We start from the raw sequence: 21,323 nt of genomic DNA on the forward strand, positions 1-21,323 counted from the left end.
CTTACTCTTCGTCTGGGCTGGGGGAAGCCATCTCTGTGTCGTCGTCTTGTTCGGGAACGTACCTGGATTCCCTGTCCTTTGTTCAATGGGTCAAAGGATTCTGTGATAACCAGGAGACAGCATAATGTGAGATAAATAACTCACAGTAAAATAAAGTCTCAGACTGGAGGAGGAAATATCAGGTAATCACCACTATATTATTTTGTTTTGATAAAATACAGATTTTACTTATATACTTAAGGAAACAGAGAAGATACAGCATGAATAAAAACTTTATTAACAATCGAGGAAATTCCCTGTATGATTACTGTGAGAAGTTAAAGATAACAACAAAAACAAATTAACCCTTTATAAAGAAGAATATGGTATGAATCAATACCTTCAAAGTCAGGGACGATTTGTGCCCTAGATAGTTATCACACATTGTAACTGTTTCAAAACGTCAATTCAAAGTTGTACCAATCTTCTAAAAAAGGACTTTCAGCAGTCAGGTTACACTGAACAAACCTGAGGGGAAATCTGCTTCCAGATCCTGTTCAGTTTCCCCTTTTGAGAACTGCTTCACTTCTAAATCAGCCTCTTGCACAGTATTTGACTTTAAGGCATAATGATTTAATTCTTCCTCCCAGCTATGTGGAGTAGATACTGCCTCTGATTCAAGATCACCACTGTAAGTACTTCCTTGGTCTGAAATAATAAAAAACAAACAAGCCCTCAAAATGAAATAAGACTCCTGACATGCCCATATACCTCCCTGAAATCCTAAATACCAAAAAGTCAGATAAAGTTGCTGAACAATTCCGTAGGTACTCCCAAGATTGAAGCAACTTGTTCACCAGGATCACAGAAATGGATTTATATTCTTGGTATACACTTTAGTACATTAGTTCAATTAATCCCTAAAACCAGTATCTGAGATAGCTTTTATCACTCTCTTTATAAATTAGCACAAACTCACAGCTCTCTGATGCCCCCTACAAACAGTTTAAATTATAAATATTAAATCCAAGATTGCTAATACTTTATGGGTATCACTAACAGAGATACAATATTTCTAAGATTCATAATATATTTACAATTACAAACCTTTTTCAAATATCTTGGTGTCTAAAAAGAGTTCCTGTTCAGAAGTTTGGGATTCTAAAGAAAAAGAAAAGCACATAATGTCAATTTATATGCATATGTGAACAAATTGCATCTCAAATGAAACAACTGCGAAATAGCCTTCATATGCAGAAAGAATGAGTCATTAATAAAAATAAAGCATTAGCGATAAACACAGTTAAATTACAACTGGGTAACAGTGGCTATATTTCCAAATAGCAGTATGAAAAAAGCCAAGCCAAGAGATGTTTATTTTGGATTCTATGCTACCTGAAATTTTTTTTCTTGCTTTTACTTTTTTAAATATATTAAAAAAATTTTTTAATTGAAGGATAGTTGCTTTACAGAATCTTTTTGTTTTCTGTCAAACCTCAACATGAATCAGCCATAGGTGAACATACTTCCCCTCCTTTTTGAACCTTCCTCCCATCTTCTGCCCTATCCCACCCCTCTAGATTGATACAAAACCGCTGTTTGAGTTTCCTGAGCCATAGACCAAATTCCCTTTGGCTATCTATTTTACACATGGTAATGTAAGTTTCCATGTTACTCTTTGCATACATCTCACCCTCTCCTCCCCGCTCCCCATGTCCATAAGTCTCTTCTCTATGTCTGTTTTTCCATTGTGGCCCTGTAAGTAAATTCTTCAGTACCATTCTTCCAGATTCCGTACATACGCATTAGAATACGATATTTATCTTTCTCGTTCTGACTCACTTCACTTTGTATAATAGGTTCTAGGTTCATCCACCTCATCAGAACTGACTCAGATGCATTCCTTTTTATGGCTGAGTAATATTCCATTGTGTTTGTGTACCTCAACTTCTTTATCCAGTCATCTGTCGATGGACATCGAGGGTGCTTCCATGTTCTAGCTATTGTATAGTGCTGCAATGAACAATGGGAAACATTTGTCGTTTTCAATTTTGGTTTCCTCAGGGTATATGCCTAGGAGTGGGAGTGCTGGGTCATATGGTTGTTTTATTCCTAGTTTTTTAAGGAATCTCCATACGGTCTTCCATAGTGACTGTAGCAATTTATATTCCCACCAACAATGCAAGAGTCTTTCCTTTTTTCTCCACACCCACTCCAGCATTTATTGTTTGTAGACTTTTTGATGATGGCCATTGTGACTAGTGTGAGATGATAATCTCATTGTAGTTCTGATTTGCATTTCTCCAATAATGAGTGATGTTGAGCATCTTTTCATGTGTTTGTTAGCCATCTGTATGTCTTCTTTGGAGAAATGTCTTTTTAAGTCTTTTTCCCACTTTTTGATTGGGTTGTTTGTTTTTCTGGCATTGAGTTGTATAAGCTGCTTGTATATTTTGGAAATTAATCCTTTGTCAGTTGTTTCACTTGCTATTATTTTCTCCCATTCTGAGGGTTGTCTTTTTACCTTACTTATAGTTTCCTTTGCTGTGCAAAAGCTTTTAAGTTTAATCAGGTTCCACTTGTTTACTTTTGCTTTTATTTCCGTTACTCTAGGAGGTGGGTCATACAGGATCTTATTTTGATTTATGTCATGGAGTGTTCTGATTATGAAATTTCTTTTTTTAGTAACACACACAATGTTTATTTACTCATAGGTTGAAAAATCTGTTTTACATTGCTTCCCCCTGAAAAAAATGATTTACCATGAAATGGAAAACAGACTTAGAACATAAATACACTAGCAATCAGCACATGAAGCTATAGAACGAAGTTCTATCGATTATAAACTACCTTATTATTACGACTTTTTTTTTGGTTGCACCACACAGCATGCAAGATCTTAGTTCCCCAACCAAGAATCAAACCTGTGTGAGATGTGAGAGTTGGACTATAAAGAAAGCTGAGTGCCGAAGAACTGATGCTTTTGAACTGTGGTGTTAGAGAAGAGTCCCTTGGACTGCAAGGAGATCCAACCAGTCCATCCTAAAGGAGATCAGTCCTGGGTGTTCATTGGAAGGACTGATGTTGAAGCTGAAACCCCAGTACTTTGGCCATCTGATGCGAAGAGGTGACTCACTGGAAAAGACCCTGATGCTGAGAAAGACTGAGGGCAGGAGGAGAAGGGGACAATAAAAGATGAGATGGTTGGATGGCATCACGGACTCAACGGACATGGGTTTGAGTGGACTCTGGGAGTTGGTGATGGACAGGGAGGCCTGGCGTGCTGTGGTTCATGGGGTCGCAAAGAGTCAGACATGACTGAGCAACTGAACTGAACTGAAACAGGATGAAAAAGCAGAAAGCTATGTCCCAGATAAAGGGATAAGATAAAACCCGAGAAAAACAACTAAGTGAAATGGAGCTAGGCAACCTTCCAGAAAAAGAATTCAGAATAATGACAGTGAAGATAATCCAGGATATCCGAAAAACAATGGAGAAGATGCAAGAAATGTTTACCAAAGACCTAGAAGAACTAAAGAACAAAGAAACAGAGATGAATAATACACTAGAAGGAATCAATAGCAGAATAACTGAGGCAGAAGAACAAATAATGACCTAGAGGACAAAATGGTGAAAATCACTGCTGTAGAAGAGACTATAGGAAAAAGAATGAAAAGAAATAAAGACAGCCAAAGAGATCTCTGTGAGAACATTAACCACACCAACATTTGTATTAGAGGGGTACCAGAAAGAGAAGAGACAGAGACAGGATCTGAGAAAATATTAAGAAATAATAGATGAAAACTTCCTTAATAGGGAAAAGAAACCCGTCATCCAAGTTCAAGAAGAACAGAGAGTTCCAGACAGGATGAAGCCAAGGAGGAATATACCGAAACACATAGTAATCAAACTGACAAAACTAAAGACAAAGATAAACATTAAAAACAACAAGGGAAAAACAACAAATAAAATACAAGGGAACTCCCATCAGGCTATCAGCTGAATTCTCAACAAAAACTCTACAAGACAGAAGGAAATGGCATGGTATATTTAAAGCGATAAAAGGGAAGAACCTACAACCAATGAAACTCTATGCAGCAAGACTTTCCTTTCAGATTGATGGAGAAATCATAAAAGCTTTCCAGACAAGCAAAAGTTAAAGAGAATTCAGCACCATCTAACCAGCTTTACAAAAAATGCTAAAGGAACTTCTTCACACAGGAAACACAAGAGAAGGCAAAGACCTACAGAAAATAGATCCAAAATAATTAAGAAAATGGTAACAGGATCAAATGTACCAACCAAAAAACAGACTGACTGGCTGGATGAAAATATGTGCGTGTTTGCACTTCCACTTACCACATCACTCTGCTTGATGCCCCAAACTGGATGTAATTATTTTATATTGTTAGGTTAATCATGTTCCCATTATGGTTTGCATTTCTAATTATCTTTTATTTTTTTTGTCTGGATATTGATTGTGAAAACACATAAACATCTCTCACTATTGTGATTATGTAACTATTACTCACTTAATACCATTGTATCATGATTGGTCAACAGAAAAATAATAGAACTCTGTATCACCAAAACTACCATTGAATAGAAAAACTTGTAAACACTTTTTAAAATCCAGATGCTTATCAGAATTATCTTGGATTTTTTTAAACATTTATTTATTTGGCTGCACCAGGTCTTAATTGCAGCATGTAGATCTTCAGTCTTCTCTTGCAGCAAGGAAGATCTTTAGTTGTGGCATGGGAACTCTGAGTTGTGGCATGTGGGATTTAATTCCCTGACCAGGGATTGAACCCAGGACCCCTGCATTGGAAGCACAGAGTCTTGGCCACTGGGCCACCAAGGAACTCCACTATCTTGGAATTTTTTGAGAAATACAAATGCACAGGTATTGCTTTTTTTTCTCCAGAGTTCCAGATATGTTCCTAATGAGCAGCCATGTTTAAAAACAACGGGACTATATCTTTTGTTGTTGTTGTTCAGTTCCTCAGTCATGCCCAACTCTTTGTGACCCCATGAACTGCAGCATGCCAGGCTTCCCTGTCCTTCATCTCCTGGCGCTTGATCAAACTCATGTCCATTGTCTCAGTGATGCCTTCCAACCATCTCATCCTCTGTTGCCCCCTTTCCCTGCCTTCAATCTTTCCCAGCATCAGGGTCTTTTCCAATGAGTCAGTTCTTCACATCAGGTGGCCAAAACACTGGCACTTCAGCATCAAGTCCCTCCAATGAATATTCAGGGTTGACTTATTTTAGGATTGACTGGTTTGATCTCCATGCAGTCCAATGAACTTTCAAGAGTCTTCCCCAGGACCACAGTACAAAGGCATCAGTTCTTCAGTGCTCAGCCTTTTTTATTATCCAGCTCTCACATCTATACATGACTACTGGAAAAATCACAGCTCTGACTATATAGACGTTGGCACAGTGAGGTCTCTTGTACTTTTCTCTAGTTTGTTTCACTTTTTCTATTTCATATTCAGTGCTCCTATTTCATTTAGTTTATGTTTTCCAATTTCTCCACCTCTTCTGGTTTTTTTTCAGATGTTCTTTCTCAAGTCTTTATCAAGTGTAGTAGAAAAACTTTTGTGTATGTATATGTAAATAATATGTACAATATATATATTTTAGAAAACTTACAAATTTTCACCTAACTAAACAATTTATGACATTTTAATTCCACTTGTTTGACTTAGAATGAATATAATGCTAGATTTCTAACTAAAAAAATTGTATTCAACAAGAAAAGTTTTCCTGTATAGCACAGTAAACTATACACAGGGAACTATAATCAACATCTTGTAATAATCTATAATGGATAATAATTTCAAAAATATTATGTGGATATGTATAACTGAATCACTTTGCTATGTACCTGAAACACTGTAAGCTAACTAAACTTCAATAAAATGCATATATTAAAAAATAAATATAAAAAGTTTAAAGATTCAGAGTATTAAAAAATCAGATTTTTTTTAAAAACCAAGGAAAATTGTCTCTTTTCCCTGAAATCAAAGATAAATGAGCCAGATCCTTTCAGATGGAATTAATTTTTTCCCCGTTACAATTCTAGACCATTTGATTTTACTTACACTATGATGATTACAACTGGCTTGAAGCTTAGTTTTTAAAGGTTTTCTGTTTGACTCCATTGCAAGTTAAGGCAAACTCACAATATTTGTATAGAGGAAATATCTGATAAATGCTGACTATTAATATGAATGGAGAAGCCAAGTTAAAATGATGTTTATTATTAGAAATTGCCTGAACTTCCAAAATAAGTATCAGATATTAGAAGATCAAGTATGGGGCAATATTCTAAGACATTAACATCCACATATAAATGGGTCACAACTATGAGATTATACACCAAAGAGCAAAATGAGACCAGAAACTTTGGGATAACAAAAAGCTTTTTATCCACCTCTCAGAGTATATATGATTTAAAAACATAGTGGCAACACAACAGAAAAGTTGACAGTAGAGCTTTCTTTTTTTTTTTTTTAATATTTATTTATTTGGCTGCACCAGGTCTTCATTGTGGCACGCGGGGTCTTTAGTTGTGGCATGTGGGATCTAGCTCCCTGACCAGGGATCGAAACCAGGCCCCCTGCATTGGGAGCATGGAGTCTTAGCCACTGGACCACCAGGGAAGTCCCGACAGTAGAGCTTTCAAGTGCTAAACTTCAGAAAATCTCGAGAATGTATTATACAAAAACAGAACCCAGTGGTAAGGTTTCTAGAAGCCAACATGGGAAAAAAGTCGTCAGAAAAGAGTAATTTGTTGGCTCATCAATGATATGTGAAAGTTCAGTTCAGTCGCTCAGTTGTGTCTGACTCTTCTCGACTCCATGGGTCAGAGCACGCCAGGCCTCCCTGTCCATCACCAACTCACGGAGTTTACTCTAACTCATCTCCATTGAGTTGGTGATGCCATGCAACCATCTCATCCTCTGTCCCCTTCTCCTCCCACCTTCAATCTTTCCCAGTGTCAGGGTCTTTTCAAATGAGTCAGTTGGCCAAAGTATTGGAGTTTCAGCCTCAACATCAGTCCTTCCAATGAACACTCAGGACTGATCTCCTTTAGGATGGACTGGTTGGATCTCCTTGCAGTCCAAGGGACTCTCAAGAGTCTTCTCCAACACCACAGTTCAAAAGCATCAATTCTTCGGTGCTCAGCTTTCTTTATAGTCCAACTCTCACATCCATATATGACTACTGGAAAAATCATAGCCTTGATGAGACAGACCTTTGTTGGAAAAATAATGTCTTTGCTTTTTTTGCTTTTACAAAAATTCACCCGTACATTTCAACTACCTTAAATACTGTTTCCTCTATCTTTTCTTATGATTATATCTCTTCTTTCATCCATAAATCAAGAAGGGGCTAATTAAGGCTGGAAACCATTCTGGAATACATACTACTGAGTTCTAGTCAAAATCCTTTCTTTGTAGTGAGATGGACCTGGATTCAACTTCTGGTTCCATTATTTCCTGATTGTATAACCATGGCTAGTCTATTTTCCAAAAGAAGAATGTAAAGTAAATAAAGTAAAAACTACTCCCTCATGGAGTAGTTGTGAAGATTAAATGAGGTGATATATACAAGTGCATTTAGGACAATGCCTAGGGTACAGCAAGAACATAAACCTTCACTAGTGTTATTATCATTATTATACACTCTTAAAATGGGATTTACCTATAGGCTATTTTGAACTAAATGGATTTCCATCTTAAAATTCTGTGTACCTTCTACCAACAAGTTGATCATCACACAACCAGGGGCTTCCCTGGTGGCCCAGTCACTAAAGAACCTGCCTGCAATGCAGGAGACTGCCTTTAATGCGGGAGACCTGGGTGCAACCCATGGGTTGGGAAGATCCCCCAGAGAAGGAAATGGCAACCCACTCTAGTATTCTTGCCAGGGAAATCCCACGGACAAAGGAGCCTGGTGGGCTATAATCCATCGGGCTGCAAAGAGTCGGACACGACTGAACAACTGAGCACACTTTGACAACAAAGTGTGTTGTCACACCTTGACAACAAAGGCTTTGACCACAAGTATAAAACCAGAATATGATCATGAAAAGGGGATTTGTATGTTGTTTTTCTAGAAACATTAAGAATCAGAAATTGTATCAAAACTTTAAAGTTTTTTTCCTAAGCTGCATAGAGTTTCAGAGTTAATGAGGTTAACAAGCCCACAGAGTTGGTATTTAAACACAAGTAAAGCTTTTAGACTTAGTGGCTGAACAACAGCAAAAGTTTTTAGAAACTTCCTGACTGGCTAATACTTAAAATTACTCTTTCACTTTCATTGACCTGAAAATCTGCAGGTATGCTTTTTTTTTTCCTTTAAAATCATACCAACCTCCCTGAGATAGAGTCTTCTCCTTCTCTTCATCTTCTGCAATCATTTCTGCCATTTCAAGGAGATCAGCTTCAAAAGGATGTGAGGGAAGTTTTTCCTTAATGTCCTCAATACTCTTGGTGACTTTATCTTCGTTACCCATTGAGGATGGAATAAGCATAGGGACAGGTATCTGAAAGACCAAGGACAGACTGAAGAGTTTCTTGGGAAATAAGTCTATCATCAAAACTATTACTTGTGAGATAATTTAAATACAAAAATAATAAACAAATCCAAATAAACAAGATATTCTATAGCCACCAATTAAAACAGCCTTGCTAGTTTGTTTTTATAAGACTATAGTCACGTAAATAAAAATTCAGTAAGTGCTTTTCGGACACTCAAAAAAAGTATCTCTGAATCCTTTAAAAGAATAATTAAGTAATTCATTTTTATTTTTGATTATATTACTTGTTTATTTATTTATTTATTTTTAATATTTTCACACAAGAGTTTCTCATAGGAATTCAGTACCAAGAAAATATGTATTTTCTGATAAAAAATGAATACATTTTTCTTTAATAAAAAGTCAGAATCCTGGAAATCACAGTACTCCTCTTTTCAACCATGCTAGAATCTAAGATTCTAACACACACCATTTCCGATCTTTTTCTATGTTAGTGGTCTTATTCTGTTTAAAATATTTTAAAAAACTACATCATAATCTTATCTGAGAAGACAGGGTACAATCAGAAGCTGTCCTTTATATACTCCATGTTCAAGTAATTAAAGTAATATGATGATATCCAACATGAGTCAGGTATATCTTACCAATAAGTTAAAAGTTTTTATGGAGCTGCCAAATCTTAACTGAGAAAAATGTGCACTAAACTAGCCTTAACCTCTAAATGATTACTCACTGGAACTGGAAGTCCAAATGGGACTGGTGCATACTGTGTATAAAGATGAAGAGGTATAGGTACGAACACTGGTACTGGAACTGGCACCACAATAATTTGGGGCTGAGTTGGAGTGTCTTCTAATAAAAACAAAAATAAAAGCAAAAACCCACACAAATACAAAGAGGGTTAGAAACAACATTTTAATTAAAAAAAATTTTTTTTTTGTACTTCAAAAGAAACATCTATGATACTAAGGTGCTTCCCAGGTGACTCAGTGGGTAAAGAATCTGCCTGCAATGCAGGAGATGCAGGTTCGATCTCTGGGTAGGGAAGATTCCGAGGAGGAGGGCATGGCAACCCACTCTAGCATTCTTGCCCAGAAAATCCCAAGGACAGAAGAGCCTGGTGGGCTACAGTCCATAAGGTGCAAAGAGTCAGACATAACTGAAGTGACTGAGCATGTTCCCACAGACCCATGATACTAGGAGTTCATAGAAAGGAGAAATTGTGAAGAAAGGCTTGAGTATAAAAGCACTAACAAAAAGTGGGCAACACAATAATTATCAATGACACAAGAATAAGATGCATGATGGCTATAATCTCGATGAATAAATGCAACAGTGATCTTAGAAGGGAGGTATAGAAAACTTAACATGAATAATAGTGTATGTTAAAGAGGAGACTGAATATATAGAAGGGCCCTTTTTATAAGGCTATAATACACATTTAAAATCATTTCCAGTAAACAGTGGGAAGTACTACAAATTGTTAATCACAAAGTAATGGTATAAAAATTGCTTCTTAAAAGATTAATTTTGCTGCCATCTTTGCATGGAATAGAAAGTATACAAAGCAACTACAATATGCAGAGCTAAGACAATGAGGGCCTGAACTAGGGTGGTTATGATAGCTGTAGAAAAAGAGTCAGTATTCACAGCAGAGGGTCTAAAATATTAAAAAATTAAATAGAACTTGGAAACTAACTTACACATGAGTAAGGAAAAAATGGGAAGGGTGGAGATAGGAGTCATTCAATTATTTAACAACCATCCACAGTCTTTTCTGTAGGCCAGAAAAATATCCTGGATAACTGTAAAATCATTAATGTAAAAGAAAGGTATTTCTAGTAAGGAGAACTGAAAAGTTGACAATTTGGCTAAGGTTAGAAGTGGAGAATAATACAGGATCAATTTTACCATGGTACAGTGGACATTAAAAAAAAAGTTATGATTAGAGATGTCTGATAGCCATGCTGCTGTTGTTCAGTCACCCAGCTGTGTCCAACGCTTTGCAACCCCATGGACTGAAGCACACCAAGCCTCCTTGTCCCTCACCATCTCTTGGAGTTTGCCCAAGTTCCAGCCAACTCATCCACTGACGCCCTCCTCTCCTTCCATCTCATTCTCTGATGCCCTCTTTTCCTTCTGCCCTCGATCTTTCCCAGCACCTGGGACTTTTCCAATGAGGCGTCTGTTCGCATCAGATGACCAAAATACTGAAACTTCAGCTTTAGCATCACTCCTTCCAGTGAACATTCAGGGTTGATCTCCCTTAAGATTGACTGGTTTGGTCTCCTTGCTCTCCAAGGGACTTTCAGGAGTCTTCTCTAGCACCATAGTTCGAAGGCAACAACTCTTTGGTGTCCTGCCTTCTTTACGGTCCAGCTCTCACAACCATACGTGACCACAGGGACGACCAGAGCCTTGATTATATCGACCTTTGTTGGCTAAGTAATGTCTCTGCTTTTCACCACACTGTCTAGCTTTGTCATCTCTTTCCTGCCAAGACGCAATCATCTTCTGATTTCATGGCTGCAGTCACCGTCCGCAGTGATTTTGGAGCCCAAGAAAAGGAAGATCTGTCACTACTTCCACCTTTTTCCCTTCTATTTATCACGCAGTAACCAAGCTACATGATGCTAAACTAGGTCGCTATTTTGGGATTGATGTGTACACACTGCTATATTTAAAGTAAATATCCAACAAGGACCTACTGCAAAAAATATTAAAAAATAATTTTTTAAAAAGCTGCTATTGACACAATAAAAATACAGGACTATCTCATCTATAGCCTTGCTATATCAAATGGTTCATGAAACAGCAGCACTGACATTACTCAGTAACTCAAAAGATGCAGAACCTAAGCTCCACTAAATCATAATCTACATAGCAACATTCCCAAGTAATTCATATGCATATTCATGTTTGAGAAGTACTGGCCTAGGGGATATCTTCCAGATCTAAGAATCTAAAATTCCTTTCTATTTTAAAAATTCTGGGATTTTCAGATGGCAGCATGAGGAGCTCCAGAGATCCATTCCCTAGGGAAACAAGCAGAGCTGGTGAAAATCTAAAAGATAACCATTTAAATTCTTTCAAAATTGTCCAAAGGGTACATATCAAATGGAAAAATGTTTAAGAAAATGTACTAAATACAGTAAGAACAGTAGGAATCTATGACATTTGATCTACCACCTGCTCCACATCCCTGCCTCAGTCAGCTCAATATGACAGAAACTCCACTCTGGAATGGATGTCACCAACAAGAATGGGCTCCTCTTCCTTCAGCTCCCAACTCAAGGTTACTGCATCTCACCAGGAGGAGCAGGCCACCATTATTTCTTGTTCCCTCAAACTCCAGGACAGAAAGGTTAGTTTCCTAGTGAGTACCAGTACCACCCATAAAGAGAAAACCCACTACAGGAATTAAAACTCAACATTCAAAAAACTAAGATCCTAGCACCCGGTCCCATCGCTTCATGGCAAACAGATGCAGAAACAATGGAAACAGGGATAGAGTTTATTTTCTTGGGCTCCACAATCACTGTGGACGGTGACTGCAGCCATAAAATTAAAAGATGGCTCCTTGGGAGAAAAGCTATGACAGACCTAGGTAGCATAGTCAAATGCAGACATTACTTTGCTGACAAAGGTCCATATAGTCAAAGCTATGGTTTTACCAGTAGTCACATACGGATGTGAGAGGTGGACCAAAAAGAAGGCACAGTCCTGAAGAATTTATGCTTTAGAACTCTGGTGTTGGAGAAAACTCTTGAGAGTGCCTCACACTGCAAGGAGATCCACCCAGTCAATCTTAAAGGAAATCAATCCTGAATATTCACTGGAAGGACTGATGCTGAAGCTCCAATACTTTGGCCACCTGATATGAAGAACTGACTCATTGGAAAAGACCCTGATGCTGGGAAAGATTGAAGGCAGGAGGTGAAGGGGACAACCCAGGACAAGATGGTCGGATGTCATCACCGACTCAATGGACACAAGTTTGAGCAAAGTCTGGGAGATGGTGAAGGTCAGGGAAGCCTGGTGTGCTGCAGTCCATGGGGCTGCAAAGGGTCAGACATGACTGAGGAACTAAACATTAACAACCACAGGAATAGCAAGGCTATCAAAGCCAGGGTCCGAACTACCTTCATTCCAGTCCACTTGTAGGGCAGAGATTCCATGCTCGCAGAGGCAAGCTAAGAAGATCAGAAGCTCAAACTGTGCCCACAATCCAGAAAAGCAGTAGCTCAAAGAGGGAAGAGACAGTTTATAAGAAAAGAAAGCCCTAAAGCTCTTCCCAAAAGAACTGACTTTACTTTAAACAGAGTGTGGAAAAGTCCAAACCTAAGTGTGCTCTGGAAAATAACAGTTCCTCTTAACTAAGACCCTGTATATATAATTCCAAAAGCTATGGAATTTGGATATACTTCCCATAATATATCACTGTCATGAATAAGAAAATCAAACGAAGCATTCACGGTATGGTATTATCAACTACCTTTTCTTTGCCATAACTAATTAAGTTAATGAAAACACCTAACCCACGGGGATACTGTAAGGACTCAATTGTGCAATGTATATAAGCAATGAAATACATCACCTATGAAATAAAAGACACTTAATTAACGTAAGCACATACCACATTCCTTTCCCTTAGAAAAAAGTAAACAAAGACAACACAAGGAACATACCTGTCTGGCATTCTTTGTTTTGTGTATGTGGTTTGCAAGAGGTGGCCTTGGTCTGTGTGATGGGTTTGCACAATAAAGCTTTATTCTTCAAAAGTCTTGGAGGCTGGGAAGGTGGAAGTTTCAGGACATCTGTTTGTGTACTCGCCTAGTAAAAAAATAAATCAGAAACGAAAAGTTTACTAATTATGATAAATATTGTAAAATATTACTGGAGAAAGAAATGACAAACCACTCCAGTATTCTTGCCTGGAGAATCCTATGGACAGAAGAGCCTGGTGAGCCCCAGTCCATGGGGTCACACAGAGTTTCAGACACGACTGAGCGACTAACACTTCACTACATAATGTTTCAAAGCATTATATTTCAAAGCATTTCAAAGCATTATAATTTCACAAGGAATGATATACTGGAATCACATGGAAGACACAGAATATAAACATTCAATTAAATATGTAAGAAATACAAAATTCCTGAAATATCAACAACAATAAAGGAATACCTTGATAACTACATATTGACTCTGAATGTATCTAATTACCAGTTCTGTTAACCAAGAAAAATACCATTTGTATTTATGAGATATTGTTGATCAGTAACAATGATGGTTGAGCTTAAAATCAGAACGGTTTTTTATCGACTGAGTTAAATCTTAGAACCAGTTTCAAGGTAACTAGAAATAATAACATCAGTCATGATCTTGAAAGTAACTTGAGAAAAGATGATATGAAAATTGTCCCAGAGACTAGGAAACACTTTAGAAATGCCACTGTTCTAGTCCTAAGTTTTTCTTATTATTGATTTTGTCCTTCTTTTAAGAGACAAAAGTATTTAGCTTTAAAAAAAAACAGCTTATTTATGGCACAATCTGCACTGAATGGGAAACAAGCGACTCTCTGCAAACGCTTCCTCCACAGTCTTACCACACTACAAAAGGCCTAATCCCTGTATGCCTGAATGCTGTAACATTTAACTCTATACAATTAAAACAAAACCCTTCAGTAACTACATAAAGCAATCAAAAAAACTCAAGTGCATAAAAGACCTAGTTAAATAACCAGGAAATCCTGTTCCTGAACAAGATTAAATGAACTCATGAAATTTATTTTATATAAGAAATAAAAAATAAACGAGGGCAAATCAGCTTAGACACATTCATTCTGTCTAAGACGGAAAAGACAGTGGCAATAACAATAAAATTAATAAAACTTACATCCCCGATGATTTTTGCTGTTACTGTTGGAACTGCACCTGACAAATAAAAATATAAAATTTAGGATCTTATTATTTAAACGCTAGCATTAAAAGCTGATTTTTAGAAAATAAACACAAAGTTTTATAATAAAAATGTATATTATGTATTACTCTTATTTTATTCAGGGGAAGAGTAGCATCTCAAGTATTATACAAGAAAAAAAGATTTAGAAACTACAAAAACACTGTTTAATGCCACAGCAGCACACAGTGAACCACCGTTCCTAATTTGAATGTGACAAACAGATGAAAATGATTACAGACAGAAAAAAGGTAGAGGACCACTGTCGTCAACCTCAAAAAGGCTAAATAACTGCCGTCAAATCAAGTCATACCTTGTAAGACACTGTTAGAATTCACTGTGGGCTGAGCAGCAGGAGCACTTGCTAATGATACTACATTAGCTATAACTGGAGTTGAATCTTTTCTTAGAGATGGGGGCCCGGCTGAAGCAGCTGGCACCATGGAAATACTTGCTGATTAAAGTAAACAAAAATAAGAAAACCTCATGTAATTTATACGAACATACATAGAAACCAACATCTTAAGAAGGTTAAACAGTGCTTTTAGGTTAGAGTAAAATGGATTAAAGAGTCACTTCAAGATTAACTGCATTTTTTTCTATTTTTAAATTACTGAACCTTAAAAGTATTCCATGTACTTTCTCTTGCGTAACTCTGCATGTGGTATATAAAAAAGGCTATGTGGTTTAGAGTCTATGTTCTTTGTTATAATCTTAAACGCTTTTCTAAAGAAGTCAAGATATACATCTTCAATTATAAAATGTTAACTGTTTATCTTTCCCATAAAGTTCTTACAGAGTTTATTTGACTAAATATGCTCAGAGAAAACTGAAAGAACTTCGGGCATTAATCTAAGGTGTTAAACAAAAAGGGATCTAAATGTTAATGTGATTTAAATAGAATGAAATCTACAATTCATGAAATTATTTACAACTGTTTATAAAGTTCAATCTGTGGAACAGTAGTTAAAAGTCTCTGGCATTGACCTAAGACTAAAGTTTCATTTTACCTGCATTGTTTTGCGAAGGTGGGTCACACATACTTTGCTGATTACAGAACATCAAAATACAAAGCAGGTTACAGAAATGTTTCATTTCTCCCCGCCATTTCAAGGACTCACTGAGCTTACCCTGTCGCTTACAACCATCACATTTTGCCATCTGAAAAAAGAAACAGAAGACAGTAAAGAAGTAAGAAACAATTATCTATGGTCTGATGAAATAAAAGGTCACAGGTAACGAGTGAGGAAATCTGCTTAGAATTTAGATCACTAAAATGAAGGTTAACTATCCTGGAGGGAGGGGCAATATACAGTAGGGGACTAAGAGGTACAAACTACTATGCAGAAAAAAAGCTATAAAGATATTGCACAACATAGGGAATATAGTCAATATTTTATAATTATAAGTGAAGTATAACCTTCACAAATTGTTAATCACTATATTGCACACCTAATACTTTACCACAACTATAATTCAGCTTTAAAAAAAAAATTAAGGTTAATGATTCTGAAATTGGAAATTATTTATCTGTCAACAATCTTATACAACATTAAAAAAAAGTCACATTTATAGAGATGTCAAAAATAGCAACTCTTAAAAAGTGAAATGGAAATAGACTGATCTTCCTTAAACACGTCAGAAGACTATTTTAACAAATAAGTGAATAATTATAATTTTAAATATTTTAATGTTTTAAGACATATGTCTTCTACAAGGAAATTAAAAAACAAAAGTAATGTAACTTCAGTGACATTAAAGTCTTTTTAAATCCTGCATTAACACTTAACACTGAAAATCATTAATTGCCCTTTATACTATTTGAAAGACAAAAAGAAGGGGAAAATGTGCCCTCACTTGAAAAACCCAGGAATATGAATCATATTTACCTGACAGAGCAAAACTGTATATTTGGACATGCATTCTTCACAACAAAACTCTTCTACTTTCCCCCCTAAATTATTCTGTACCAATTTGGGAGATGTCTGTAAACAATAACTGCACATTTTACAGTGATTTCCCCAGCGTTTTGCCAAGTCATGTTTATAAAGCAATTTGCAACCTAAAAGAATCAGAGAAGGTAAAATTAACATTAGAGAGAATAATAAGTATTTACATCTTTAATTTAAATGCCCTATGATAAAGTTTGCACAGTTGGGTTCTCACCAATTAGTAGATCAAGAAATCAATTTAGAGGATTGATACTACCATTTTCTTTTTTTATACAAAATAAGACAGCAGAGCAAATATTACAGTCCATCATATATAATAAAAGTCAGTTTTGTTTCATAAAACTTGTTTTCTTTGGGTATGTGATCATACACTGGGTCACAATGTAAAATGTATGTTTTCTGCAAGTGCTCAAGAGGTTTGAAAGCCACTAGACTAGGAGGTTAATTCTGCATGGTTTTAGAGTAAAACAAAACATTCTGAACTTACAGTCATCTAATAAGGAAGATATACTGATTTGCATATTCAGAAATAAAATGGATGTTTAAAATAAAAGTATAATCTTAGGATACTACGAAAATTTAAGCAGTTCCCTTTAGAAATAAATATAAGAACTAAAAGATCCTCATCAATCTAACAACATTAAATGTTTTTCCCATCACCATCATCTTTTGCTATATACTTTGAGGATCTTTTCCTTCATTTTAACATCTTTATAATATGAAGGATTATACCAGAAAAGAGTGAACAAGTGTAAACAAAACAAAAGGTTTTGGTGTTACACACAAAGGATGAAATAGATAAAACTTACACAGTGATAGTTTAAATTATCAACTACTTTTCAAACAACCAACATGCTTGGTAGGAAGATAATCTTCTATCTTTACCTTCACTACAGAATGACTTGTCAGCACCTGAGAATCGCACAGTCTCCTTTATAATTTTCTCAATCTTACAATATTCACACATTGCCATTACATTATTTATCTTCTTATATTCATCAGAACAATTTTTGCCACAGAACTGAAACATCTTACCCTGCAAAGAAATAAGATTAAGTACTAATTAAACATTTGGCTTTAATCTTAGGGAAATCTTTATCCCTCTTACTTTCAAACAGTGTAATTTTGAAAGGTGAAAAAAGCCAGAAGTAAGTTTACAAATAGATCCTTTTATACCCAAACACTCTATCATGCTCCTATACTTTACCTTATAGTCGAGAAGTTCTGGTTTTGTGGCAAAAAGACGGCTACAGTGCTGACACTTGAGTTTTACAACACTTCGTGCAAACCCCACATGTTGGGACTGGGCAGCAAGACGCTGGAGACCAGCTGCAGCAGAGCTACTGATGGAAGAGGGAGAAACAGCAGAGGTGTTACCCCCTCCTGCTGACACTGTTGAACCTGTAGGGATGCTTACAATTACTTGGCCCTGAGATAAGGGCACTACTGAAGAATTCATTCCTGCTGGTTTGTTGAACAAATTCTGAAAGAAGAAACAAATAAAAAGATCAATCTCCTTACTTTTTCAAATAAGAGGGCACTGCATACCTACCTATATCAAGCGCGGTTCTAGGCACTTAACACACATTTGTGAACAGGCAAAAATCCCTGCCTTTGAGTAGCTTACAATTGAATAGGGGGGGTGTGTTATTTACATCCAAAAAATAAAACAATTTAACTAATAATAATCTTTAAAGATAATATCCTCCCAATAGATAATCGAGGTAATAATAGTATCATTTAATTTCACAGGAAGCAATTAAATAACATGCTTCCAAACACAGGATGGACCAAATAACCCTAGTTTTATTTACTAAAACTGAGATAGAAATGTAGGCAATCGAGGCAGTTAGCAAACACCTAATAAGTTTACTTCACTATCATACGCTACTAACTGGCTGGAGAAAAGGAAGAGTCCTGAAGCCATACCTGGAAAGCCACCACACAACTGTAGCTGCAGAAGTTGCGTATACTTCCATCTGACATGGCTAGGTGATACTGAGGGATTGCTGAGGTTTTACAACTGTTACACTGAACCTGTACACCTTAGCAAATCAAAATAAAAGCTAATGAGCAATACATACAAATGTATACAAATGTATGAGAAAGTAAATAAGTATTATACAATACATGAAAATTCAAGGGCCCAGTCATGTTGCAGGAACTAAAATTAAACTTATTTACCTCACATGTAGACAAAAACTAACAATGTTAAAGATATTTTGGATAATTTAAAGTTGTCACAGTCTACAACCTAAAACTAAAAAATAAACAAATCTTGAAATAAGTCAGGTGTGAATAAAGAAAACACATTTAAAAAGCCCTAGATTCTTTTGGTAAGAAAGATGTACAAATAGGCAAATAAGTTAATAAACATAAAAAAGCAATCAAGATAATAAATGATATTTTACAACACAAATCTGAAATATTTTAATTTGCATTAAAATCAATTATATATGGACAAAAATCTGTACTACAAAAACAAAGCAATAATTGTAATTTTTTCAACTATTATATTTATAAAGTTTATGAAACCAATATTACCTGCAGAAGTAACCATTTTAACTCTGTAAGCAGATAAGCAATTAACAGAACAGAAAAGCTCTGTCTTTCCCAAGCTATTGGTATTCTCAATCATTTCTGCTGAGGATCTCAATGATTTGCAAAGCGCACATGGTGTAATTTTGGCTGATTTCTATTAAGAGAATAAAATAACATTCATTTTTACCAAATTACAAGTGAAAACATAATTCTTTGAAATGTTTATACTTAACACTGTTGAAATATTTTAAATTAGTGGCTTCCAAACTTTTATGATTACAATCCTCAGTAAGAAATAAATTTTAGAAAATGACTCAGTAACACAAACTTCTGATGTTTTGTGTTTGTGTATTAAATAAGCATGTACATAAAATTGAAAAGTTTCATAAAATAATATATATCATGGTAAATTTGATATTTTTCCTTTCTACTCAACTTCATTAAACACCAATGTAATTAATTTTGGAATCTATTAATTCATTGCAACTATAGTTTTAAAAACATTATTTTAGACTTCCCTCTCAGATTGTAAAGAATCTGCGTGGAATGTGGGAGACCTGGGTTTGATTCCTGAGTTGGGGAGATCCCCTGGAGAAGGAAATGGCAACCCACTCCAGTATTCTTGCCAGGAGAATCCCATGGACAGAGGAGCCTGGTTGGTTACAGTGCATGGGGTCACAAAGTCAGACACACTGAGTGACTAACTCTTTCACTTCAAGATAAGTGTAAGGGGTTATACAAACTATTCAATATTATGTATAAAGTAAATTAGTTATAAGAATATACCATACAAAACTCCAACCAAACAAATTCCCCCCCACTATTTTAAAAATTACACAATAGAGAATTTATGCTCTTACTCTCTTCAAAACATTGGAAGAACTTCCCCACAAAAGGTGCTGCATATAGCAATGAAATGTGAATTCAAGGAAATCAATAAACCTACCAGAAAAAATTCATTTTCAAATACACTACCACTAAGAATAACAAAGCACAGTGACTTCCTTGGCAGTCCAATGGCTAAGACGCCACACTCCCACTGCAGGGGCCACGGGTTTGATCCCTGGTCAGGGAGCTAAGATGCCACATGCCACAAGGCACAGCCAAAAAATAAATTAATGATGATAATGATAACAAAATGCACTCTAACCAATAAAGTGAGAGGGAACTTTGGATATCCCAAGTGTCCAATACAGACAATGAAAGAATCTGTTATCTTAAGTTCCCACTCTGTGAATCAGTAGTAAATAATGCTAAATACTATTAACATGTCATACATTCAGGATAACTTATACAGTATATCTAGCACCAATTAAAAGATTTCAAGATTCCTATGTTCTCCTCAAGGATAAGTATATAAGACTTGCTATTAAAATAAATACATGTTCAAGTGAGCACATTCCTGCATTCTGGAATATCTTCAGCATCTCCAACCCCATTTCTCCTTTCTTCCTCCATAAGGGCTACAAATACAAACTTCATATGTAAGAATTAGGTCAAGAGTCATCTCTGAAACTACCAAGCAGAACTGACCTTGCTTTTGCTGTGCCCTTCTGAATTCTGTAATACTTACATAGCATCTTGACATAGTTAGAGAGAGAGATATATATATATCTCCCCAAGGAACATATAGCACCTCAAAACAGGAACCACAGCTAACGCTTGTTAAATAAATTTAACAATTATAAAGAAGAAAAGAAAAGCAGCAGAAATGACCATCTTCAACATTTCAGGCTGTATACTAGGAGCTTTCTCATTCTTACTTCACACAATCCTAAAAACATTCCAGTGACACTGGTAGTACATATTCATTTATAGAAAAGAAAATGCAGTCAGGGAGTTTAACTGCTTTCCCCAGTATAAAATTCTATTTGAATAGAAAGTCTGGAAATCAAATCAAAAGCTATTTACTTCTAAATCCACATCCTTTCTCTAAACTAAAGCACACGCTAATAAGTGAAAAGTTTAACAGGTATTAGCTAAATTAAAAGTAATAAACTTAAAATTAAGGCATTTCAAAGTATTTCTCCTCCTGTGAACCATACTACCATCTTTCAGTAGACTGAATAGAAATAACCTTTAGAACTTGATACAATATCAGGAAAACAGTCTTTTGGACAAAGATAAAGCAAATGAAGATGCTGGATTTTTTTTCCCGTGTGGGAACAAAAACAAAGTGTTTCTAAGGAAGGATTAAATGGGAACTAACACTAAGTCCTTTAAACATGCTTGCACATTAACAAGAAATAAATTATGACCAACCTAGATAGCATATTAAAAAGCAGAGACATTACTTTGCCAACAAAGGTCCGTCTAGTCAAGGCTATGGTTTTTCC

At 35.9% G+C, this 21,323-nt stretch overlaps 1 protein-coding gene across 5 annotated transcripts in view; it reads right to left on the reverse strand.

Moving 5' to 3' along the window:
- The window catches only part of ZMYM4 (zinc finger MYM-type containing 4), a 155,667-nt gene that overhangs the window by 32,188 nt on the left and 102,156 nt on the right, over positions 1-21,323 (reverse strand). For 4 of the 5 annotated variants that reach the window (XM_065916680.1, XM_065916686.1, XM_065916669.1 and 1 more), the window contains exons 10-23: positions 18,991-19,141; positions 18,376-18,491; positions 17,654-17,929; positions 17,332-17,482; positions 16,384-16,556; positions 15,505-15,655; positions 14,808-14,948; positions 14,432-14,469; positions 13,222-13,366; positions 9,267-9,385; positions 8,368-8,539; positions 1,087-1,140; positions 508-687; positions 6-100 (exon numbers count right to left, since the gene is read on the reverse strand). In XM_065916680.1, the coding sequence (XP_065772752.1) occupies positions 6-100; positions 508-687; positions 1,087-1,140; positions 8,368-8,539; positions 9,267-9,385; positions 13,222-13,366; positions 14,432-14,469; positions 14,808-14,948; positions 15,505-15,655; positions 16,384-16,556; positions 17,332-17,482; positions 17,654-17,929; positions 18,376-18,491; positions 18,991-19,141 (1,962 nt within the window). The remainder of the gene's footprint in view (positions 1-5; positions 101-507; positions 688-1,086; positions 1,141-8,367; positions 8,540-9,266; positions 9,386-13,221; positions 13,367-14,431; positions 14,470-14,807; positions 14,949-15,504; positions 15,656-16,383; positions 16,557-17,331; positions 17,483-17,653; positions 17,930-18,375; positions 18,492-18,990; positions 19,142-21,323) is intronic. The other variant, XM_065916675.1, reaches the window with a different exon arrangement.

This window comes from Muntiacus reevesi, chromosome 1 (genome assembly GCF_963930625.1).
Source record: "Muntiacus reevesi chromosome 1, mMunRee1.1, whole genome shotgun sequence".
In the NCBI taxonomy this organism is placed as follows: Eukaryota; Metazoa; Chordata; class Mammalia; order Artiodactyla; family Cervidae; genus Muntiacus; species Muntiacus reevesi.